Raw genomic sequence first — 26,409 nt, 5'->3', positions numbered from 1 at the left:
CTATGGCACAATTAATTTGTTGCCATAGACTAAAATGCCATATAAACACACAGCCCCTTTATTAATTTTGTGTGTATTGTCTGCAAGAATGTGCTTTGTTGGGTAGTGGTTACTTCTCTTCTAATGGTTATGTTGATTCGACTATCAATCTTATGTCATGCTACAACTGTAACCATTCAGAATGCGCATTAAAAGTCTATAACGCACTACAGTGTCTGTGTTTTACCACGGCATGTGATTCAAAGGCCAAAGATGATCATTAGGTGGCATTTGTGGGGTATTAGATGTTAGTGCTTCATTTAATCTTTCTACTGTGTATGTTTAAAATTGCTTTATATGGAATATTAATATGGAATTTTACAACCAATTCCAGGCAGGGAAATGTTGGTAGCTGAGCATAAAAATAGGAGCATAACATCTCTGAACATCATATCGTCATAAATGACATTAATTTAGGAATATAAATATATTATACGTACTGTATATGGCGGGTAGTGGTAGCTTAAATAAAGCATACACAACAGTATTCCACTTTCTTCCCAAACATTTTATGCACCAAAGTCTTTAACTTAATCACTTACTGTGGTTATTTTGGAAAAGGTTTGGCGTGCTTGTTCTGACTATATTAAGTTTATATACTTTGCAAAAAACTATAATGTTTTAACCTTTTCTATGAATACTTGCTTTCGTTATTTTGTATAACAAATGTGTACTGTTTAGAATCCACTTAATAGGGAATATTAATATGGAATTATGTAATTAAATAAATTAATAATTATATTAATTTAAGAATCTAAATATATCAATACTGTATTTAAATAGCTGGTAGTATAACCATAGTCCACTTTCTTTGCAAACATGTTTTATTTTTTCTGACTCATTCACTCGTGATTACTTTCGAAATATTTTAAGGTGTTTGTTTCAGCTGTGTATCTGAGTGGCCCATTGGTGCAGTGGGTTTGTCAATAGGGCTCCATCTAGGGGGATCATGGTTTAATACTTGCTAAGAGTGCAAGTTTTTTTTCTATAACAGAAAGACTCCTTTTAAAAAATAAAATAGTAAATATTATGTACACTATATTAACAATTATTTATTGTTTTTTATATATCACAAAGTATTCAATGTTTAATGAGATTAATAATGAAATAATAACATGAATGAGCAAACATGAATACTGTCAACAGTGGGAGTAAAAACCAGTTCAACTGGTTTAATTAAATTCAAAACACTTTACTCAGTGGGGCAATTTAACACAAGCCTTTACAACAAGCCTTAAAACCAAACCGTATATATTATAATTATATTCAAGAAAAACAAAGAGGTATTAAAAAGACCACTGGAACTGTAATAATGTTTCTGATCAGTATTAATTTATTAAGGATAAATAATAATTCCAAACATCTTGTATTTTGTTTAGGGTCATTTGTCAGGGTCAGGGTCATTTGTTTTCTCCGGTTTTCATAACCTTTGTTTTCTTATTAAAGCACCTATTTATGAGACACGATGTTTCAGATGTCAATAACTTTGAGAATAAATGATACAGAGCCTTTAGACCACAGGCATTTTAAAGATCATGATTTTTGAAAATTTTCACAACTTTTATCTAAACAACATCATTTTAAGAAACAGTTTGAATAAAACTGATCCCAGGTGTAAGGGAGTTCATAACGCAAGAATTACAGTACAATTCAAAAGCTAGTTATTTAGTTTTATTAAAATTAATATATTTGACTGACACCACCTTTCTAGTTTACCTGTTCAAAGTAATTCTCCACACCTTCTCTATCATCCACACTAAACAATCTTTTTGGAACCTTTTGAGAACTTTAATAGATAAACAGAAGTTACCTGCATTTTCCAAACGTAGGGTCCAAGACAACATTACTGAATTAACCTTCCTCGAAACATTATGTGATGTGAAAGAATATTGTAAGAGACATTGTAATATTGTAAGAGACCTAGCCGTGAATCCTGCAGAATGTAGAGTAGCACAGTGACAATATCCAAAACACGTAATCCAGGGGCTTGGTCAATTAGAGAAGCCATGAGTCCCTAATCAGAGAAAGACAATCCGAAAAACAAAATCCATAGAGCGTGGCACAAGAGAATACCAAGGGAGGCTTCTCAATAGTGAGCATGTGTTGGTGCGTGAGGGAATAAATACTGAAGGGAGAGGGACATGGTTGGATAATTGGTCCGGAAGTGAGAATTTGTGGAATCTGGTGCCTGTGAGAATGTGATGGGTTCAGTTAGGAATGAGATCGTGAAACAGTGGGTTTGGGAATGTAACGGCGTTTGCAAGGCAGAGTGCAGGGGATGGCAACATTGTGATGCCACCACCATAGGGCCAACACAAGCCCTATAGCCTCCCGGGGAACTTTTTTGCACTTTTATTTCTACTTTTGCACATCCTGCAAGAATGGTAAAGAACATAGCCCCCTTTTCTGGGTACTAGGACACATGGCGCACATAGTCAGAGACGTCTGGGCCCTGGGCTTGCAGAGTCTCAAGCCCAGAGTCTCTAACTCATTCCACTGTCCTTTGTAATCTTCTCCAAGATCATTTTAGGTTATGGGCATCACCAAGCCCTTCTCTGTGGATTCCCAGACTTGTAGAGCTTCATCTGTCACATGCCTTCTAGTTGGTCCATTTTGGGGAGAGGTCAGTGGTTACCCTGCTCTTTCCCCCAGTACCACATACAGTATGGCCAGGTCCCTCTGCCTCACTTCCCTCTCTTACAACTTAACACAAACTAACTCACATCAACTCTCACACAGTGAACTTACTGGACAGCCCTATTCTCACACTAAAACAAGCTGCCTTCTCTTTAAATCTCTCCAACTCTCTTGAACTTTTCAGCTTTTCTCTGAATTACAATTACGCATTTCCCTCTGTGACTGCCACTCTTCCCAGCTGCTTCCTGGTTTCAATAACGTACATATTTTTCTGCACAATCCCCTCTGGGACTGTCACTCAAGTACTCTCCCCATAAAGGGTTAAAACTACAGCTTCACTAGTCAGCCTTCTCTCTCTTTTTCAGAAGGCAGACACTCGCAGCTTAGACACATCTCACACTCACTTCTAGCATTACTTCATCCTGGTCCTCTTAATGCCAGGTCTCGGTATGCAGGAGACATGATCATACATTTTCACTTGTCTGCGACTAGCATAGGACTGAGAGCTTAGCTTAATCTCTGCTGAGGGAAATAGTCATTCTGTTCTTAAAGCATGAACTCAGCTGAGTCTGATTAACTGATTAACATGCCCATCTCAATAAGGGCTCTGCCTCTTAAAGGTGCCAAACACTGGACAGCGTTAACAAGAGTATCAAACCTTTAATGTTTTACTTATAGTAAAAATGGTATATTTAAATCATACAATTTTCTATTATATAATTAGGTAATGGGGTGACATGTGCAGTGGTTAGAATAGCTGCCTTGCAGCACTGCGGTACAAGGTTCAGTTCTTGGGGTGCTACTTGTGTGATGCTTTAACGTTCTCCCTGTGTTAATGCGGGTTTCCTATGGGTGCTCCTGCTGAACTTGAACATTATTGCCATATGTAACCAGTACACGTACTGGTACAATGGAATTCTTACAGAAAGTTTCTCGATTGGTCAAAAAGTGTAAAACACAAAGTGCAGACAGTGCATCAAGACAATATACAAACAAACAGTAGACAATGTACAAGTAAACAAGTAAACAGCTTGAATGTAAACAATGCAGACATGTGAACAGTGACTGCAGATGTGCAGTAAATAAGAAATCATAATGAGGTAGATGGTGTAGGTGAGGTCCGAAGGGCATGGCCAAGTGTGTTCCCCAATCGTACTGCTTTCCCTCCAAAGTCAAAATATACAGTATACTGGTAGGTTAACTGGCCTCTTGTGTGCTCCCTGTGACTGACTGGCATCATGTCTAGGGTGTATGCTACCTTGCATCCTTTGTTTGCTGGTATAGGCTATGGCTACCCTTTGACTCTGTATTTGATAAAGAAAAAGAAACTGGATGGATTACCATATTAAAATATATTATACTAGTTTAGATTCATTTTGGGTATGCCAAAAAACTTCAATACATTTAGCAAACCCTCAAGTTGCTAATAGCAGTGATGTTTGTGCACACAAAATGTTCCTGTTTGCTCAGTTTTGAAAGAATCAGAGGGTACATTGATTACAACCTATCAGAAATAGCCTTCACTGGACACAATATACGTTCTGTAACAGTGTTTGCATTTGACGGTGCCTGTTAGGAGAGTCAGCTCTTTTTTTGTTTCTCAATCCAACAATATGTTTACTATAAGCTGATAATATTGACTCCATTAAATATAATACTCTGATCAAGAAACACTGTGCTAGGGTATTTAGTTAGATAAGTAAGTCTTTGCTTTAATTGTAGTCTCTTTCAGAATCACTGGAGTACAGTAATAGCTGTTGCTAAAAATGTTCAGGCATTCCAAGCAAAAAGTGTCTGTGTGATCAGAACATAAAATTGAAAACAAACATTGCAGTATATATTGTTTTTTCACCAACTCCAGACCTGGAGTGCATTTTAGAGGCAACATTTACTTACAGATGCAGCCATTCAAAATGGGTAAGGTATTTCATATTCACAACGTGAAATCTAGAAAATAATATTACGTAACCAAAATCCACAATATGGAAACAGAACCTGTGTAATTGTTGATAGATGATGTACTCGTAACATTTTTTCAAGACGAACTACAACATTTAAAAAATGACTTGTATGTACTTGATATCTCTAATCAATCCACGGGTCCCAGCACAAAACGAAACTAAAACGCATACCGTTTCGCGCTTCTTATTAGTTGCTCAAAAGTAATTTGACCGTATGAAATGCATAATATAAACCTAGAAACATATACGTGAGCAGTACTGTAGTATTGGTGTTAAGACATACCTCTCAAATATTGTAAATCAAGTTAAAAATATCTCAAGACCGATTCTGGTCATAATGAAACCATGTTTCGTGTATGTTTTCTTTTTCATCTTGAAATAATTCATTTCTAAATACCTTTTACACTGTTAACATCTTGCAGCAACTCTGCAACAAAATATACACTCTGACAGTTCATCCTGCTACCAACATTAAATAAAACAAATCTTAAGATTTCTATATTTATGTCTTTATTTAGTGGTTTCATTAGTGACAAAGGCTAAACTTTCTTGGAAAAATGTCTTTTATGTGTTGCGGAAAAAACTGACTTGCTTTAACAAAATATGTTTACAAATCCTTTCACCTGGCATTTTCGTAGTTAGAAATTATGGAACGCTCTCTTAAAAGCAAGGGAGTTTTTATGTCCGTTGCAGTTCTTTTGCAACATGAATATAATTATATCGTTATTAATTTCTTGAGATACGCGATTCCATATTATATTCCCTTTTAATCAAATTCTAAAAGTATGCTTGTTGACTCCGGTATCACGTTAGTTAAAGACTTCGAAGCTTACAATGTTTAGGGAGAAATGGAATACTGGTGTGTATTTTTTTCTTTAAAGTACCGAGACCAGCCATATACTATATGTTTATGTTAAGATTTCCCTTCAGTGGTAAAATTAGATATGAATATTCAATACTTAAACGGGCACAGTTAAGACATTAAATATACATATACATATTGTATACAGTACAGTTTGCATACGGTAATATGTTTATGTTACATGATCAAAAAACAAATAAATAAAACTGAAAGGTCCAGCACTAGCTGGATTCGAACACACAACCTGCCAGTTGGTAGTCACGCACCTAGACCAGTAGGCTACAAGTCAGCTCGCATGAACAGGCAGGCGAAACAGCCCTGTCGCAGTACACGGCTATAATCATACCGTTCAACCAATCACGCACCGCGGTACCCCGTGTCATCTTACCTGCGGTACGTGTCTGTACCGCTCACTTTGAATGGCTGCATCTGTAGATCATTTACTGTACATCAAAACATGATAATTTCTATATAACTAATATATGTAGTGTACTTTTTAAATAAACATCTGTCAGAAATTAATTGTTCTCTGTATTTAAGCTCAGTAATATTTACAAAGAAAATTGAATACTTGAAATCATGTTAGACTTTTCTGCATCAAGTGCCTTTTTGTTCTTAAATTGCCTCCTTCATTGTAGACAAACATAAGCTGATTGTTGTGAGGCACCCTGTCTCAATTCCACTTCACTCAATTACATCTCCTTGAAAAACATACACTCCTACTATGCCCAACTACAACATTGAAGTGCTTGGATTGAGTGAGACCAGACCGTTGCAAGCAGGCCAGTTGAAGCTCTTGTCAGGTGAGATGACAAAGTTGCACAGTGAACACTTATCAGCTGGGAGGCAGCAGGCCCAAGAATCATCCAGGCTTGTTTTAGAGCCAATGACAGGAAAATAAAGCCAAACATCCACCAGTGATATGCATTCACTTAAGACATGAAGAGACTTGAAAACTAAAGATGAATTCTACTATAGACTACAAAACAAAAGCAATATAAAGGACCTCAAAGATAAAGGACATCAGTGTAATTATAAGCACCTTCTATGCTGAAATTGGATGAGATAACAATGGTTTTGAGGAGGTCATGGGAAGACACAGGTTTGCCCAGATGAACAAAAATGGAGGGATGTTTGTCAACATTAACTTTTAAAGCAATTATTTCCCTAACACCTAATGCACCACAAGTGCCACCTGTCGGTCATTTTGGCCAGCGAAGCACGTACTGTGGTAGGCTGTAGATCATTTCCTGCAGTATGGATTTTTACCACGCATTTTGAATGGCCACATTTATATATCAATAATATATACCATCAGTGATTTATTTATCTTTCATCTATAAACATAGCCTACATTATCAGTGTGTGATGCAGATAACCTGAATTTATTCATCAAATTCATAACCTCCTAACTAGGTTTAGAACTCTGCAGCTAGATTTTTAAATCACACCAGACCTTGACAGCATATCACTCTCACACTTAAATCTCTACCTTGGTTGCCTATAAAGTCACATATTTAATACAAGATCTTGTCACTGACTTTTTAGGCTTTAAATAATCTGGCTCCATCATACAGTACATCTCTGAACTCCCATAGGTTCTGTTCAGTTGTAGCTGGTCTCCTAACTGTCCCCCAAGCCCATCTACATTGTATGGGTGACAGGGCCTTCTCCTGTTATGCCCCCAAGCTCTGGAACTCTCTGCCCAAGGATATCAGAGAGTCACCTTCTGTTAACTCCTTCAAATCCAGACTCAAAACCTTCTTCTTTAGAAAAGTCTTTACCTAAATGGTTCCAATCTTTACCCCTCTGCTTTCCTTAGTACCACCATCCACGGTCTCCTCTATGTATTGTAATTGTGTTTTATCTTGTGTATTCTTTTTATTTATTGTTGTTGTCATTCTGTAAAGCGCTTTGAGAAGCCACCTTTAAAGGCGCTATATAAAATAAAGTTTATTATTATAATACTTCCATAGCTGAATAGAGGCTAGCTGAGTACAAAAACAAATTAGTTCCAAGGGAAGAGATTTAAAACATGCTTTGCTCACTTTATCTAGGACTAAATCTCAGACTTTTGATTACCTTGTTTTTCTATTGGTGCTTATTATTATTATTATTATTATTATTATTATTATTATTATTATTATTATTTTTCTAACTGCCCCTGTATGATAGCCATATCTTTATCAGATCTCAAAAACTCAAAAACGATTTATTTGCACTTTTACTATTGTTCGATGTGCTAGAAAAAATGCTTCACATTATTTTTTGCCTATGTTACAATATTCACTTTCCCTCTCTTGCCAATTCTAATATTTTTCTTCAGCTCTACATTTACAAGGATTTGGTGCAGAGAATTGTTTCTTTCTTTCTTTCCCGCTATTCTTTAAGACAGAAATTCATCATTGTATTATGTTGAGGTATATTTCCGGTGTTGGCATTCTTGGTTCTTGGTTATGGTATATCTAATTGTATGCTTCCTTGTTACTAGACAAATGGCACAATGGAAAAAACGTGCATGACTTACAGTAGTTTCATCTGTAAAGGGATACTTGAAAAAGTGTATTTATTTCAAGTATACTCAAATCTGTGAATTTATGTCAAAATTACAAGTTAAAACAAAAAGAAGAACAACAAAACAGTTTCGATGCACATTATCCTTGAGTAATTAACAGTTTTTGTATATTATATCTGCTTATATTCTATTATGATTTTATTCTATTATGATTATGATATTATGTTTTGCCAGAAAAGATGCACAGTTCCATCTGTTGCCAGTAGAGGGTACTCAACACCCTTTTGAGAGTCACTTTCAAAATGAAACTATTGAAAATACAAGTCTCTGTCCAGTGCTCACAGTTTTGTAAAGACAGAAAAAGGCAGCTTAGAGTGCAAAATGATATCTACTTACACAGGTTAGCTGAGTAAAAACAAATGAGTTCCACAGAAAGAGATCTAGAACATGCTTTATTGAGGACCATTAACAGGTCATGCATGCAAAAAGCATGTCAAAGCATAAAAAAACAGGTTAAGGTTAACCTTTTTTAATCTTAATCTTTTAGTGGCACTGACAGATTTAACCTTCAGAATCAACAGTGAATTATGAAACCAAAAAATACAATTGAAACTAAGAATTAGTATTTTTTTAAACATTTTTAAACACAGTCTAAACTTATATTCTTGTAATACAATATAAGTATTAATTTATTATTAATTTATGATTTAAGGGGACACTCCAAGGTGTTCCCTTAAATAAATTATATACAATAATACCCTGAAGTTCTATATAGGACAATAGATGTGAGATGTGAACAGACACATTTAGAAAAAACATTTAAAAGTAATTTACTAGACAAACCTAGAAAAAACTAAACAGAAAATACAAGATATTAATTATATACATTAAAAATAATATTTAAAAGCTAAAAGGCACAGGAGATAATCAGTTGAAGACTAGAAGCCACTTATGATAATTTTAGTCCCACACCTCACACCATTGCTAATTAATTTAATTAAATTAAGCATGTACTCACATTAATGATATACAGTATATTCATGGCACTGTTTAGATGCTGTATCGTTTCTCAATTTAGTCAATGTCCTTATAATTGTCTGAGTTCTATGTAGAGTTAATACTCACAAATATACAAAAAAACAAAAATACTATCTCTGAATTAAAACAAAACATTTTTTCTTCTCCATGCACATTTCACTGTATGAAACTCTGACTTTCATTGCTTGTCTTTCGCCCTGTTTAATCAAAAGAGAGGAAAAATTAAAGAAAATAAAGATTCAGAAATTAAATTGTGACTATTATTAGGATTACAATAAAAATATTTTCTTCAGTAAGCCTGAATACTAATGTATAATGTATATTTCAATGTTCTACTTTAGTGGATTCTGCTAACACGAACAGTGTTTGCTGTATATACCGTACAATGTTTATTTAGTTCACAACTGTTGCAGAGTAAATGTATTCTAATTTATTCTAAGAAGTTAAAATATATTCTAAGAAGCTGAGAAATTTAGGTTAATGTGTGGAAGTGTCAAAGAAAAGAAAAATAGATAGATACAGTAATACTTTATTAATCCCGTAGGGAAATTGATGAAAAATGTGTATTACATAGCATAAACCTAGCGGAAAAACTGACTATCCTTATTGTGAGTTACGAACATACTGTATTAGGCCATTGTATAGTAATTATATATGCTATAATATCTCCTTAATTCAACAAGAAAGGGAAAATGCTTGTATACGAGCATTTGTAGCAATGTGTTGTGAAGTACTGTATATGAAATGCAAATGTGCGTACTGTACCTAGAATACCACTGTGGAACACATATGACCTGTTTCCTGTCCTAGTAAAGCAGTGAATCAATAATTCTCAGCCTCTCAGTGTATGCAAACCCCTTCTACTCCTACAAAACAAATTCAGAGACCCATAAGGATAGGCAATCCTGGTCATTGTGTTACCAGTTTTCTTTAAGTTTTAAAAATACCTTAGCGTCATCACTCAATTAACACTGAAATAAGACCTGGACAACACCTGGAGACTGTATGGGTTGTTCAGGATTGTGTCCGAAAAATGTGTTGACAACAACATACTGTACAGTAATTTACTGTATTTATATATTATATACAGTGCTACAGTATATTCACAACATACAGTATTGGTGATATCATTAGCATCCGTACACTTTATTTTCACTTTTATGACGATGATACTCAAATTAATGTACCAGCCTCAACAATCAATATATTATATATTATTCATTTGCTTTACATGCAGAAAAAAAAATATTTCTTTTAACTTTGGACAGAATCTCAATTCCACTGTCTGAAGGGAGCTATATAAGACTAAATTTGTATTGTATAATTATCTTCTTCTATTGCTCCCTAAAAAAAGAGCTTATTGAATTGCAGTAAAAGTAGGACTCAAAGGGAGTAATCTTTTAGGCAAGGGATTTTTCCAGAGAAGAGAAAGGAATAAAAACATGATGATAGTAAAAGATTTTTTCAGAGATTTAAGTATAGATCCAAAGGCAATAGAAGCAATGCATTCAAAAACTCATACATGCTATATATGCTGTGTATCTCGATATTAATATAATTAAGCGTATACAGTATTATTTAAAATGTCTCACACTACAACTCACAGAACATTTCACCAGTCTTAAACAACGCATGTGAACTGAAATACAGCACTGAGTACTATATTAAAAATAATTGAACTGCGAATATCCCACAGTGAGGAGGCTGTCATTTTATTCTCTATTACCTGCTGACCAGAAGCTGACAACAACTACAGTAAAATGCGATTCAGTTAAACCATGTCTCCAAAAATAAATAAAACAAAAATGAGGCAACAGTCAACATTGTATTATTTCTGATATGTGACAACATCACATGGTGATATATCTCTGAGCCCAGAACAATAATTATATAATGTATTGTCTACGTTATTTATCTATCCATCTATCTATTTTCTAACAGCTTTATCTGATACTTGGTCACAGGGCAGCCAGAGCCTTACATTGTCTACCAGTTATTATTTATCATATTTATGAACTTGTAATAATCCATGTTAACGTACAGTACAACTAACTCCTAAATAAAGGTAGGACTATTGAACATTATACTGTAGGATGGATCGCCCAAAATGAAACCCATGAATAGGGAGTATTTTTGCCCTCTTATACTGTTTGTAACCAAGTACTAGTGTTTCCTCCGTTTTTGATTGCTGTACTCTGCATTGGGAATATGTCATAACACTTTTCTGTAGAAGTGGAAGACATTGATCCTATCATAGGATAGCTCACTAAGATGGCTTATTTTTTAGACCAGCAATATGACGGTGTGGATGTGGCATTAACTACCTAATACATGTGGAACTGCAGTTTTAGATATGCAAGTCTTTCACTCCCAAGTTATCCTTTTCTAAGCCTTGAAATGTAGTTAGCATTAAGAGAACACACTGCTGAGCTGAAAACAGTACTGAGTTATCCTTTTCCAAGCCTTGAAATCTATTTTGCATTAAGAGAAAATATGACAAAATATTACTGAGCTGATATCTAACCTAACGTTGCCATGAAAACATTAAGAAAATCAATGTCATTAAAAGCAACATCAAAAGAATGTCAATGTGTAGTTTTGTTATCAAAATTGTCAGATAACATTGTTAGATCACAATGACAATGTCACACCTGAAGAGGGCTCCACAGCCAAAACGTTGTGTTTCTTTTTTTTTGTACTGAAAATATTTTACAAACTCTAAGTAAAGAAATGTGATCGATAAGCATATACTGTAGATGTCTAATCTAAGATTGTTTTGAATAACAGTTTGAATTATCAATAAGAAATATATTAAATTATCTATAGCAAAATAGACCAAAAACTGAAATTAGACCTTGTACTGACTATATGTTTTTGGTCACTGTTCTGCTGTATAGTGAAGAGCTGTCCAGGAGATACTGTACAGTATGTCTACAGTATCTACAGTAAATATTATTTAGGTTTCATATATGAATCAACATGTATGCTTATTCTTTCAAATTTAACTCTCTCAACAGTTTTTGCAGGACTGCAGAATTCAAATTGATTTAGTTCTTTCATGTATGAAAGATAAGCCAACTGTTGTAGGTTTGGATCTATATACTGAATGTCATATACTGTGGTATTTTCAAAATGTTCTAAAAACATTTAAAGTAGTTGTTTATATTCAACATCAACTCACACGTTCTTTATACATTGTATCCTGCAGTGGACATTAAAAATATGCCTTTTAAAAAAAAATATATTGCTATAACATTTTCCTGTTCCATGTTGAGATTTTTAACCCCAAACAGATCCTGTGCAAATATAGGCCCCTGCCTTTTCAGCTTTTGTGAAAGCACTTGCCACACCCTGCCAATACTCAAGACAATAGTTTGCATTTTTATGAAGACATTGTTTACTAAATTAATTTAAACTTAACTGCACTAATATGAGTCCATACTTTTCATGATCAGTCAATTATTAGATGATTAAAATGTGCATGTTACATAATCCATGTACAACTTACTGAGCTGTGTACATGAATAAGTAAACTGAGCAAACATATTAGTAAATATTAGTAATGGTTTACCTGAATTAGTAGATAGAGATTTGAATTTGTTTACCAATGATTTTGTAAACAAATTGATCCTGAGACTTTATTTTTTTCAAGTATATTGGGGGCTCTATATTTTGTTCAGTTTTACAAAGAAAGAAAATGTAAATTATTACCTATGAATGAAGAGAGTTCACCCATTTCTTCTTTTACTGGTTGCTCTGCAAGTACAAAAAAGTGATACTATTTGAAAAACTATTTTAATTGAATTTTTAATTTATATATATATTATAAAATCATACAGAAAGACTAGGAATTTTAATTAACAGATTAAAGGTTAAGCATGAAAAATAAACATTAAAAAGGGAGCTCTGCAGAAAAAGAAAGGTTTCACAGTTCATGTGGTAGCAATATACTGTATATATACTATAATGTAACTGTGTTTTTCATAAAACAGATTTCAGAAAATCAATGCAACTAGCTTCGATAAAAAGGTTTGTAGCAATTGGAAAGTCATCACTGAGATGGAGCAGTTACAGTACAGTGGCATCTGGGGCTTAGAGCCATTGCCAAACCAGTCTTATCAGAGAGTACATCTTTCTAAAACTATTCTGTTACAGAACACAAACAAAACTTGTCTTGGGAGGTTCACAATGCATTCTGAGTGTATCAATGGACAAGAGAGTTTTAGGTGGTTTCTGGTTAGTACAGAAGTGATATACTGGAAGCTGCTATACATAGGGCCCAACCAGATGCATGCTTTGATGAGAATTACACCCACATTTCGTGTAAATATTCTGCTGCTCTGAGGAACATGCAGTCTGAATGAAAGGGCATTTTGTTGTATCTCCATATATTCAATTTTCAATCTGCTATCAGGTTTATGAATGTATACTGACTGTATCTAGTCTATTGCAGTGTAAAAGATGATTTTTGTACTTTTTTTACTTAGGTTCAAATTGTTGCTGATTCTGAAGGACTGCTTTGAGTAAAACCAATGTGGTTTAGGCCGGAAAGAGATGAAAACATATTGTTAAACTGCAATGAATGTATTGTTGATTTTTAATAAAAATGTTAATTGAGTGCAGATATGATTTTAACATATAAAAATAATATATAATATAATATATATATATATTATAATGACTGTTGAAATGATTATATCAGCCACTGGGTAAGAAAATATAATATCCCATGGGCATGAAGGGTTGAGCAGAGTCTGGGATGTACAAAATGTGAAATATACAAAACACTCCTTAATGCTTGGACACTAAGTATAAATTCAATCTAAAACACAAGAACCAAATCTGAACAATTTTAATTGCACAGACTAGCTGTGATAATCAGCAGTTTATAGTACTGGTCTGTTCTGACCAGCACTGAAAGACCAAAAACTAAAAATAGCGTCCATTGTTTCAAACTGAGATATAAAACACACCCACAATATACAGTACAAGTGCAGGCAGTTACATGCAGGTAGCTTAAAAATAGAAATGTAAGTTAAGAAAAATAGTGCTTGAAAATGCAACTCTGTCAACACATCATTTTCTTCATCAGGACAATGTAGAAGGATTTTATATTTAATTGGAACAATGCATTAAAAGACTGCTGTCATAATGAAAGAAAACAATTAGAAATTAGAACAATAAATTCTGTGAATACTTCATGGGAAGTATGAATAAATCATCATAAATGGTGACATAAAATTCAAAGGAAACAGATCAGAATTTTCTTTAATTGAATAATTAAATGTGCAAAATTAATCAAGAGAAAAGTGACTATATATGATGCAATATGCCATGATACATAAAAATTGCTGATCCATTATTCAGGGATTACAAGAGGCTGTTGCTGTCCAATCCGCGCTCTCTGGCTCCGTGCCAGGCTGTGCTGTGCGGCTTGCGACGGTGCGCTGCTGATGCTCATTGTTGGCTTTAACTAGCAAAGTTTGTGCACAGGAGAAAAGATGACTGTGGGTCCCAGCAAGTCAGGAAGAGGACCGGTTCGTTCCTGATGAAGAGCTAGTTCTGAATAGTGATTCAGCTGTCCACAGTTCCGACCTGTTCACGAGGCCTGCTGCTGGTGCTAACCTCGGGTGGATCCTCTGGTTATTCTCTGGCAACCTCCGCTCTAGACTCTTAGAACAAAGGAAAGTTCTGGCACTCGGACACACCGGCCGTTCCGTGGTTGTCCGGGCTGAGTCTCAGGATGGTCAGGAGGCGCGCTGAGAGAATGTCCTGCCCTTGGGAGCCTTCTGCTCCTGGGCCGTCCTGCCCTGGAATTCTCCTTTGAATTCCCTTTAGAAAAGTCCACAGAATCCTCTCCAGAATCCCTTCTGAATCTTGTTGAATCTGAATCTCAATCTGAATCTTAATCTCTCAGGCTCTCTGTGTTGCCTGTTTTTACCTGGAGGAACTTCAGCTCATTGATTGGCTGAAAGTTCCATGGGCATCAGAGTCCCACGTGGGTTACTCGGCCCTACCAGTCCCTGATTGGTTGATCAAGGTGAGATATGAGTCACTTACTCCTGACACTTAGTAATGCAGTCCAGATGTCCAACTGGCACTCCCTAGACAGATAGGCGCCAATGGATGACCATTGATCATGATAGCCAGGCTTAGCTAAGTGCATCCCCCTTTGGGAGCTGTCCTTATCAAAAGAAAACATCTTGCATGAATGGTTTCTCTGGGGCTGCACCACAGAGATGAACAGAGAAATGGGGCCTCATTTGGGAAGCTCAGAAACACTTAAATCTGCCTTATTAATAAGCCTTGCCGCTACACAGGGTAGACGGCAAAGATTAAAATGGCACAGGAGAACAAAAGCTGGAAAAGCGTAGGAGGATGGAGAGGGGTAAGGAAGAGAGGCCAGTCAGAAATTGCAAAGTGGAGAGGGGTGGAGAAAGTTGTGAAGTCAGAACCCGCATGAGAATAAAGATGATTACACGAAAATAAGTCTATCACGGAGAGAAGGGGGAAGGTGTGAACCTACAGTAGTTTCAGGATGAGTTTAGTTTCTGTTGTCTTTCTGCTGTGGGAGTTGAGAAACCCTTCTTTGAGAACAGAGACAGATCAGTGTGATCATGGCTGTCTGAGGTGAAATGAGAAACTATGTGCTTGGAATAATCTTTAATCTTCACAGCCCTAACATGTTCTCTGAAGCAGTCTCCTAGTCTCCTATAAATAGCTGGGCATTTTTTTGTAAGACTGTATTTGAATGTCCTAGAGAGAGTGGAATACTGGATCAAGTCACAACAGTCCAATCTTTGTTGGCTCTGTGGCAATGAAGTCCAGTGGCACATACAAAAGAAAGTATTTCCTACTTTGCTACTTCCTGCAGTCAGCTTCCTGGAATGCAAAGAGTCTCTGAGGTCTATTCACAAGTAAGGAATGAGTTAGTCTGGTACTCATGGTTGTTGCTGTTATGATGAATAGCCAGTAGCTACTCAGTGGTGTTGACAAATATCCAATTTTATTATTTTGTTGATCAGGCAAAATGACAATTCAAAGCTTGTCCAAACTTCTCTTGTTGCAGACAAACTCTTTGGCAGAGTTCTGGTTTATGCCAGTCTTTCTCAGTCTGGCAATCACTTGAGGCTAAGCTGTTTGAGTTGCCAATCTGACAACAATAGTAAAAATTATAGGATTCTTTTTGCTGTGAGATATCAGACGTTAAGAGAATGAGAAAGCAAATCCCAGTTGCTGTGCAGTATCTTTTAAGACAAGTCATCACAAGCAGTTATTGGTTGTGAGGTAATGTAGTTTTCTTCCTTACCCAATACCCTTCTGGGAATGGTAGAAAAAGAGGTATGTATATGGACAGTTCATTACTGAGGGTGTCATAATTGACCCAGTTTATGAGGTCCTAGTTTGTGTCAGAATTCCATTGCATTTTGTTTATTGGAAGTTCATCATACTTACCAAATTCAATACAACAGAAAGATTATTTTACTTTATCTGAATGCTTTAATTCTACAGCACTACTACTGTATGTGGAGAAGTGTTGTCTTTATCAATGGTTAATTTTCTACACTGTACACCGAAAGAGAACTGGTATCTGGTATCGTGGTTTGAGTGAGCATCACAAAGTGAGAGCTATTATCACAAGAACTCTGGTAAGAAAAATCTAAAACCATAGGTTGTACCCATTGGTAACTGTAAGCGTTCTTAAAGTGGATTAGGTTTGGATTAAGTCCTGAACTCCATAACCTCAGTGGCCACGCTCAATAGATTAAATTTAGTGATTTGGATTCAGTAAAGACTGCTGTGCCAAACAAATTAACAACTAAATAGAATTCATTTACCATAGCTAAAGCTGGCTGGGCTAGTGGTTGTATAAAGTGGTGTTAGTACCAGTGGAAAGTCAGTTTGAGTAAAAGGAATACAAGCAGTGAATATTAAGATCTAGTTATAGACAGAAAGTAAGGGTGAGACCTCTGGAGAGGTTCATGACAGGTAGTGATTTAAAGGGTCTTTTTCCCTCAAAATAGGGAAAGTTTTCTCTGTGCTGATAGAAACTCAAACGTTCAGAACAGCTTAGAAGAATTCCATAAAAGGCATCACTGACAAGCCTTTCATGAAATGACTTGTGAAGAGGAACTTGTAAATAAGAGAAACTCCAATTTTTTCTCACCAATAAATACTACATACACTAAGCTGCAAAAACAAACTTTAATAATATATTATTTAGTTTTCTCTTTCAATTTTAAAACCTATTTAACATTTGTAATAGCTCACATTTGTATTGTTAAGAGCTCTACTGCAGACATTTAACTGTTAAAGATGAAAATCTAATATAATGCTTTCATGTTATTTCTAACCCGGTGCACCTAGGAACTGTCAACTAAATGAACTGATGACATGTAAATAACAATATGGTTTATGTAAATAGCAATTTGTTATTTTTTTGACGGAGAGAAAAGGGGCACTTACCTTTAAAAGAAGAGAGTATACCTATATTTTTTTCTGTGAGTTGACCTGCAAGCATAAATACGTTTTATTTGTTTGCTTAGCAGAAACCCTTACCTTGGGCAATTCAAATTCATACTGTATATGAAAACTACAATGAACATCCTTCTAGGTTAGGGTGGAAAGAGCTTTCAAATTTTTCACCATGTACAGCAGTTTTCTCCTCATTAGTCATTGATAACATTGACCAGTAACACCCATCTTTTGACTGCAGAAAGAGCTCGTTAATATTCAGACACATATGTTTTTGAATTTTAAATGAGGACAATAATAATCATATACAAACAAAAACATAATAAAATACAACAAATAAGCAAATCACACCTGCTGCCTGAGAATCAATGACATAGTAAAAAACATATTTGAAAGCAGACAGATCACAGATGGTTGAAACAAATAATTACATGATATTACATGGAGGGGTTGTCTCATAGACTCACTAGTATCTTTGTTGAGAAACTTTAAACTGGTAGTCTCTTCCATAGAGTTTCCTAAAGGATATGAAAATAAGAAACGTGAAATATAGTAAGTGTACTAGAAAGGAAGAGAAAAAGAAAGAGTAATACATCTGAAAAAAATGCTTAAATGCTGTCAGATTAATTTGATTTCTTAAAAACTATCTATGGTTTCATATTAAGTTAAGCACACATTTTAATAAGTAAAATCCTAGATTACATAATATGTCTAATGCTACAGGTTTATTTAATTATTTCTACAAATGCTTTTGTAGGGTGAATGAGTCTTGTAATTATCTTAGAGTGTGAGGATTCACACAGAAATAATAAATGAATAGATTAACTTGTTTTTTTCTGAACATGTTCATGACGAACTGAGAAACAGTGCTGAATTTTTTACTTACCTGCATATATGTTTTCAAGAGAACAGTCTTTTATTTTGTAAAGATTCTGAATTATGGGATTACCTGGAGTAGAGAAGACATTATTGGACAAGTCAAAGAGAGTGAATAATGGATCATGGAGTAGACCGAAACATTATTTTTTACCTGAGTTTTGGGATTTTTGGTCGTTCATTGAAATAAACATATCTTCTTGATTTTTAGTGCTCTGACCTGTGAAAATTAACAACATACAATGAAACAGAAAAGGTAGAGAAAACAGCAAGTCAAAAACATTAAATATAATGTTTAATATATAGTAGTTAGTGTCTATTTTAAGCAGATATATAAGTACTGTATCAACAGACCACAGAAGAAACACTAAGACAAATTGATGCAGGTAGAGTATCTTCAAAACTCAACAGCTGTCATTGTTCAAATTCAGTACAAAAAAATAAATTGGATAATGCAAACAATGCCACAGATGTAATTTGAATTTTCATCAGATCTCACCTGATGTTTTGCAGATCCTCATACAAAACAAGAACAAGACTACAAGAAACACAATCAGACTCAGAGTACAAGAAAAACCCACAATGACCTTCCATTTCTGAACTGCAAGAAGAAAGACAAAAGGAGAAATATACATTTTAGATTGTATTATGGTTCAAATATCATAATGCACTTATAGTACAAACATTTAGGGAAAGGAACATTATATTTTATCTCATTTTAATTTGCAATCAGTTTGCTTTTTCATCACCTATGCATTGACTTTGATTTAACATGTTTTCAATTAACCAAGAAATCTCATAAATAAACATGGACTTTGTATCTTGTTACATTTACATGCAAACGATCTAATGGCAGCAGCCATATCACCCTGTAACTCACAACTGGGAACCCACTGAAGCTAAGCAGGTGTGAGCCTGGTCAGTACTTGGATTGGAGACCTCCTGGGAAAAACTAAGGTTGCTGCTGGAAGAGGTGTTAATGGGGCCGGCAGGGGGCGCTCACCCTGCAGTCCATGTGGGTCCTAATGCCCCAGTATAGTGACGAGGACACTATACCGTAAACAGGCGCCGTCCTTCGGATGAGACGTAAAACTGAGGTCCTGATTCTCTGTGGTCATTAAAAATCTCAGGGTGTTTCTCGAAAAGAATAGGGGTGTAACCCCGGCGTCCTGGCCGAATTTCCCATTGGCCCTTACCTATCATGGCCTCCTAATAATCCCCATCTATGAATTGCTCTCCTCCCCACTGATAGCTGATGTGTGGTGAGCATTCTGGTGCACTATGGGTGCCGTTGCATCATCCAGGTGGATGCTGCACATTGGTGGTGGTGGAGGGGAGTCCCCATTACTTGTTAAGCACTTTGAGTGGAGTGTCCAGAAAAAGCTCTATATACAGTAAGTGTAAATAATAATTATTATTATTATTAATGTAAGCATTCTCCTGGAAATGCTTTCATATCCCAGAAAGCTATCCAAGTAAGGGGCAAGAGAGGTACAGTATATTTAAATCAGCCCTCTTACATTCTCAAGCAGTTACGGTGCAATGCCACAAAACATTGTTTACCGAATTACAGATGAGTTATAATGTGTAGAGACCAGACTTCATTTAGAATTAAATGTTATTAAAGTTATTAAATATATCTAATAATCTTGGTGTGTCTTGACCAAGTAGCTGGTGCCTCTCTCCAAATGCAGAGGGATGCAGCTAAAAAGGCCCCTCCGATAAAAGATGTTGTAAAACTTTATCAATTATGTACATTTAATAATATATAGTGTCGATGGGCTCCATCAAGTCTCCAAGCTGATTTCTTCCCAGAACCACAGGTGAAAACCAAGTCTCCTCTTGTATTTTGCGAAACATTTAGGTTGATGTACTTTGCATGGCAGACTTATCAGGAATCTGATGAGGATGTTAACTTTAATAGTTTATTCATTGCAAATCCTTCACCCATCGGTCAGAGACACGATTGTACTGCATGCAGATGCAAAGACAATGAGATCATCGGCTATCAGAAATATGGCGCAAAAAGCATATTCATGCTATAAAAGCAACCCTGGCCGATTTAGCCCTGAGGTGGGTAAAAGCCATCAAAGTAGGGTTAACCATGCAGCGGTCAATATTGACAGAGCCCCGCACGACATCCAAGCCTAGGAGTAACCAAGGAGACTCCAATGCCACTCGCTTGGCTCCTGGTAGTGTGAATTAGGTCAGGGCCACTCCCTCGGCATTGCAGTGCATGCCCCACACATGTGTCAACAAGTCAGGACCTTCTTCCTCCTCCTCTGACTGTTACGATCCCTGCCTCTCGGCAACGAAAGAGGCAGAAGAAGGCGTAGCCTTAGTTCATCAGTCCACCTATCACGGTACGCGTTCACCACCACACCTCCGTCTCATCTGGTATTTAAGCATTAGTCTTTCCCTACCTCCTCGCTCAGTATTGGTTTCCCTTTCGAGCTTCTTAGTTGCGCTACGCCTTCAACCTCCTCGTACTGTTCTGGTTCCGACTTTGGTTGTTCCCCTTTTACTACCTCTATTGGATTACGGCTCGGCTTCGGTTGCTTTCTTCTAGTTTGGTTCTCTGGCTTCCCTTGGATTCTCGGCTCTCCCCTTCATCTACAGTTTTGGATTACTGTTTGGCTTTGGCTATTTCCTCTCGGTTTGGATCACTGGCTTCCCTTGGACTCTCGGCTCTCTCCTTCAGCTATGGTATTAGGATCACGACTCGTCTCTGTCGGCTCCCGCAAGTGGGTTCACTACTTGGTTTCACTGACCGAATCTGTAACACTGACATCCCATCTGATTGGGTGGGAGAACCCCAGGAAGGGTGAGGCATGTAGATCGCAGCTTGGAACTTTGGACACACACCAACCCAAGTTCAGTGAAAAGAAAACTGTCTTCAAATTGGCTCTAGGCAGTTTGGTACAGAAAAGCTAAGCAAATCACTTATATGTCAATGTCACCATTAAAAATACTACGCACTGTAAAGCATTGCTAGACACCAGGACTGCAGTATGTTTAGTCTCATCCAGCCAGTTCACAAAGATTAAACAAAGCATACAACATTTTGGAAACTTTCTCAAAGTGGAAACTTGTAATATAACAACTACTAATAGCATGTAAGACACTTCCAGAATAACACACAGGGTAAAAGTTTAAAATTTGGCAAAGAAATTGTAAAACATCCCATCTACTGTATATTTCCAGATTTTCAGAGCCTATGCTTATTGGACAGAATGGGCTATATAGGCTGCCACCTTTACTGGATTGCCACCAGCTATAGTGGTGGGCTCAGGTCAAGTCTGCCAGAGTTGTTTTACACTGGAAAAAGGGAAGAATTAATATGCAGAAGTCAAGTAAAAGATGCCAGACTTAGTAAATGCTGTTTAGCTTCAAGCTGACACTTCTGGAGAAATAAATAATAATAGTTTGTTTTTGCCTCCCTGATGTGCAGGGACTGAAAGTTCTGAATAAATCAGATGCTAGTGACCAATTCATTGAACACCTGTCCTGAAACCATGCTCCAATGAGACTACTAACAAACTGTCTGCTAACAAACCAATATGGATCTATGGAACCTTCTCAGTTTCTAGCCATATCAGTGAGAACCAGTTAGTTCACTACCCTCCGGTAGCACCCCAGCTGTCTCACCCAGCCCAAGTAGGTGCAGACCTGATATTGAGACCTAGCGTCCTGTTGGATACCATAAGCCACATGTTACAGACACATGTGAGGCCAAGGTGACAACTCCCTGCATGATGACCTAGAGAAACATCATAGGGAAAACTGTTCCTCAGACCCACTAGGTAGTAAATGAGGGTGACATGGTGGTCCCCACATTAACTGCAGATGTCGCTCTCTACCTCAAATAGAGCAGGGGACCGAGTAAGCAGGCAGAACAGTATTTTCTCATCCGTCAACACAGGTTGTAACATCAAACCTGATGGTCTGCAGCACCCTTAACCTGAACAGAAGGATCAAGTCCTCTAATTGCTGGCACAGAGCGAAGAGGGCATGGCAGGGTCTCTACTCACACAGAATGGGTCTGCCAAATGCTCTAACCATTAAGTCACTACTCCAGCTTCACAAGTTTCCCAGTCCCCCGGTGAAAAAAGGGGGTAGCGAACAGGTACCACTCTAAGTCCAAGTGGATGACAACTGTCCTACTGGTAAAGGGTTTCTTCAAACCTGGGTTAGGCAGAGTGCACCTTAATGATAAGAGTGCAGCTCACACAGGTGCTCAGGAAAAGCTTTCCACAGACTTCAGGGTAGATGCAGCAGCTATACAACTACCAGACAGTTGTGTAAAGCAGATAAATAGAACAAATAGAGCAGATAAAATAGCTACACAAATCTAATCTCTGGAAACTGAATTTCTAAACTTTCAAGGTTTCCAAGATGTTTTCACAAAGGAGGCTTGTGATTGCAGCCTAACTGAACTGCACACTGTGTATAGCACCACTGTCACGTATGTCCGAAAGGACGAACCGTAGAGAGACAGGAGAGCCATTAAGACCCTAGGCGTAGCGACGAGACGGGGGTTAGCCCGGGCTCAGCTGTTCAGGAGAAGCTGTATAGAAACCGATGCCCTCAGCCCAAAGACAGGAGTGACCTGGTGCTAGGCGGGTCTCAGGGCAGATACTGAAAATCAATGCTGAGCAAGTGGCAGAGCAGAAGCAGGAAATAAATAGGCTACACAACAAGACACACCAGAAAGACATGAATAATCACAGGGAACTAGGAATAGAAGGAAAATAGAGCACCCTCTAGGTGTAGTGAGCGTGACACCACAGTTCCTGAATCCCAGCCAGCTGTTGAGAAGCAGTACAATATTTCTTCTGCTATGCGTGACTCAATCACAGACACACTGCACTCTCTCACAGAACAATAACTTATGAGTGAGTGAATGAATTTCATTGGTAAATCACTCATATTGTAAGTTCCCACACCTTCCAGTGCTGAAACCCAATGGGTTGATAATTGATTATAGACAGTTGAACAAGCAGGTGCTCGTGTAACACTGGCCATTGATCTGTGATCTGACCTTACTAAAGTGACCACCTCAAATTCTTCTACCACTGAGGCTATTCTGAGTAAAACAGAAGAGGTCAACAACCCTCAGTTAGGACAGGAGAACAGCAAATGCCCGGTTAGTGCTTCACTGTTAGGTGTTACTGTAATTAATGATCTACATTATACAGCTACAGTACCACAATGCAGGGTCAAAATCAGATTGCTGACCTCCCAGTTCCAGAGGAAAGTCTAACTCACAGTCCTGACCTACAAAGGTCGATAAGGTAAATGTTGTGTTAATGCTCATGAAGATCATACCCAACACTATACTGTATATGTAATGTTTTTACAATATTCATGCTGAAAATACTATGGTTTAATTATCTGTTTTGATGACACTTTTATCATTTGTGTAAGTCTAAAGTATATACTTATGTTATTTGACTTGAGTTTAATTATTATATTAGCATACAAGGAAAATTATTGTTGCTATTTATTATTGTATTTATTTAAAAGGAAAAAAAGATGACTCACTGATATCCTTGGGTATAAGAACATCACTCTCAAAGGAGTAGGTGGGTTTCATTTCCCTCTTCCCTCTGCAGCTGAAATTAGATCTCTGTGATTCAGTTGCAGAATTAAATGTGAATCTCTCTGCATATCCTCTACCAAAGTCACTTGCATTTTGTGGAACCTCCTGTCCATCTCTGTACCATGTGTAGTTCCACTCAAGAGAGCTGTCCTTAACTTCACATTTTATTGTCACATAGTTTGTAGTGAAAATCTCTGTCCATACAGTCTCCAGGATGAGCACAGCCTGAGGTCGAGCCTCTACTACAATAAGATGGAAAAAAATATTGTTTTAAACTTGTACATTTGTATGAATTCACATCACCATAACTATGTTAAAACATATTCCTTCATGCTAAGTGATTGGAATGCGTTACGTCGCGTCTTTGCAGACAGCCCAATCCAGAATGGAGTGAAAAGACACAGGGACGAGACTAGAAACAGGGCTGGTAGATGAACAGGGGAGCACGATGAAGATGCTCGAGGGGGGCGTGGTCCAGGCAAACAGTCCAAAGAGGTTCTCTTAGGGAAATTCATAGGGAGGCAAATTACCAGAGCCGGGTGGTCCATCCATGACAAAGACAAATGAAGTTAAAAGCCGGAACAGGATCCGACGAAGGGTCGGGGGAATAAAATAGGGTAACAGGGCCAGGCGCTCCAAGCCCTGGACGCAGACGGTCAGGACACCGGGGAAAAGGCCTGCCTTCAGACAACCCGGAAAATAGGCAAGCCTTGTGGCGTCCATCTTCCAATTCTGAGCCCGGAATAGTGGGAACCTCTGGCTTTTAAGGGGAGACTGGAACAGGAGGCAGGTGCAGGAGATCAGGTAAAATGTGAAAGAGCTGGAGCGCCCTTAAGGGGAAGGGGTTCAAATCATGACAGAATGAAGTTCTTTATGTTCTCCTTTGACAAAGAAAAATCTGATTTCAAAAGTAAATCAAAATATTTCAGTACCATACCTGATATGTTTAATGTAAGAGTATCACTGCTTTGAGAATGAAAGGGCACAGTCCCCCTTCTGGCTTGACACCTGTACTCTCCACTGTTGGATATAGTAGCAGACTCAATGGTGTAACTGGACCCATCAGTCCTGCTGCTGTCTGTGTTGAGGAGAACTAGTCCTTGTCTATCTTCGTACCAGAGATACTCCCATCCAGCAGAATTTCCCACAAGCCCACAGGTCAGGGTGACCCTATCTCCTGTGTATATCTCTCCAATGGGGAGTTCCTGTGTCATAATTGGCCTTGGCTTTGTTTCTGAAACACAAAAGTTAAATAATGTGTTCTGTCTCAACCACATTGTTCTAATACAATGTTATTAACACCAGGTTAAGATTCCTTCAAGAAGAAAAATAGGGTGATTACTTCCCTTTCATTTATAGCATTTTATAAAGTCTTATGTTCTTATGAAAGGAATACAATTAGAAAAGTGGTCTAGCAAGAAGAACTTGAAGAGATATCATCATTACTTTTGTTATAAGAAAAAATATCACAGTTAGAATTATGCAGTATTAGATAATACTTACCAAATACCTTCAGTATCACAGAATTACTGTTGTTGGAGTAAAATGGATTAAAATTACTTTCTCCTCTACAGGTATATTGCCCATTATGTAACTGAGCAGCAGAGAGGATTGTGCATGTGTCTCCATTTCCCTTACTGGGGACTGTTTTGTCTACAGGAAACTGCTGTCCATTTCTGTACCATTTATAGCTCCAGTTAGCAGAGCCCGTCTCAATCTCACATCTCATCGTCACACTTTCTGTTATGAATATCTCTGTCCATCCAGACTCCATGGTCAGTGCTGCCTGTGGTCGAGCTGCACATAAGACAAGATTGAAACTACCAAATAAAGCAGTTGTGTATTGAAATAACATCCACAGTATCAAACATTAAGATAACACCAAGATGTAAGGATGAATCATTTTATTAATTAAATTTGTTACCTATGATTTCTATATGCAGAGAATCACTGTGATCAGTGTAATAGAACACTTTTCCCCTTCTAGCTCGACACCAGTACTCTCCACTGTGGGACAGAGCAGCAGAGCTAATGGTGTAACTGGACCCATCAGTCCTACTGCTGTCAGTGTTGAGTAGGACTGCTCCCTGTGTGTCTTTATACCAGAGATACTTCCAGCCAACAGAATGTCCCCCAGCATCACATATCAGGGTAATTCTATCTCCTGTGTATATTTCTCCATAGACGAGGTCCAGGGTCAGGGTGGGCTTTGGTTTTGTATCTGAAACAGAAGTTAATCAGTTATTGCTATGTTTTTGCTGAAAAGACATTAGTATACAATAAGTCTAGTCCACTGTATATAAGCTTCATATCATTTAAATCATTCATCTCTGAACGTTCTGTAAAGCTGCCAAATGGTCTTTATGACCTTACTAATGTATTACAAAGCCTTAAAATAACTTAA

At 37.2% G+C, this 26,409-nt stretch overlaps 1 protein-coding gene across 1 annotated transcript in view; it reads right to left on the bottom strand.

The window, feature by feature from the left end:
* Positions 1–8,445: 8,445 nt before the first annotated feature.
* LOC102697084 (Fc receptor-like protein 5) overlaps positions 8,446–26,409 on the bottom strand; it is a 34,963-nt gene continuing 16,999 nt past the window's right edge. Inside the window, exons 7-17 of the mRNA XM_015342058.2 lie at positions 25,930–26,226; positions 25,509–25,802; positions 24,943–25,239; positions 23,948–24,247; positions 18,903–19,004; positions 18,558–18,623; positions 18,414–18,476; positions 17,995–18,045; positions 17,519–17,563; positions 12,764–12,808; positions 8,446–9,249 (exon numbers count right to left, since the gene is read on the bottom strand). Of these exons, the coding sequence (XP_015197544.2) occupies positions 9,209–9,249; positions 12,764–12,808; positions 17,519–17,563; positions 17,995–18,045; positions 18,414–18,476; positions 18,558–18,623; positions 18,903–19,004; positions 23,948–24,247; positions 24,943–25,239; positions 25,509–25,802; positions 25,930–26,226 (1,601 nt within the window). The 3' untranslated portion in view covers positions 8,446–9,208. The remainder of the gene's footprint in view (positions 9,250–12,763; positions 12,809–17,518; positions 17,564–17,994; positions 18,046–18,413; positions 18,477–18,557; positions 18,624–18,902; positions 19,005–23,947; positions 24,248–24,942; positions 25,240–25,508; positions 25,803–25,929; positions 26,227–26,409) is intronic.

Source organism: Lepisosteus oculatus, chromosome 5 (assembly GCF_040954835.1).
Source record: "Lepisosteus oculatus isolate fLepOcu1 chromosome 5, fLepOcu1.hap2, whole genome shotgun sequence".
In the NCBI taxonomy this organism is placed as follows: Eukaryota; Metazoa; Chordata; class Actinopteri; order Semionotiformes; family Lepisosteidae; genus Lepisosteus; species Lepisosteus oculatus.
This window is presented reverse-complemented; position numbering and strand designations above follow the sequence as displayed.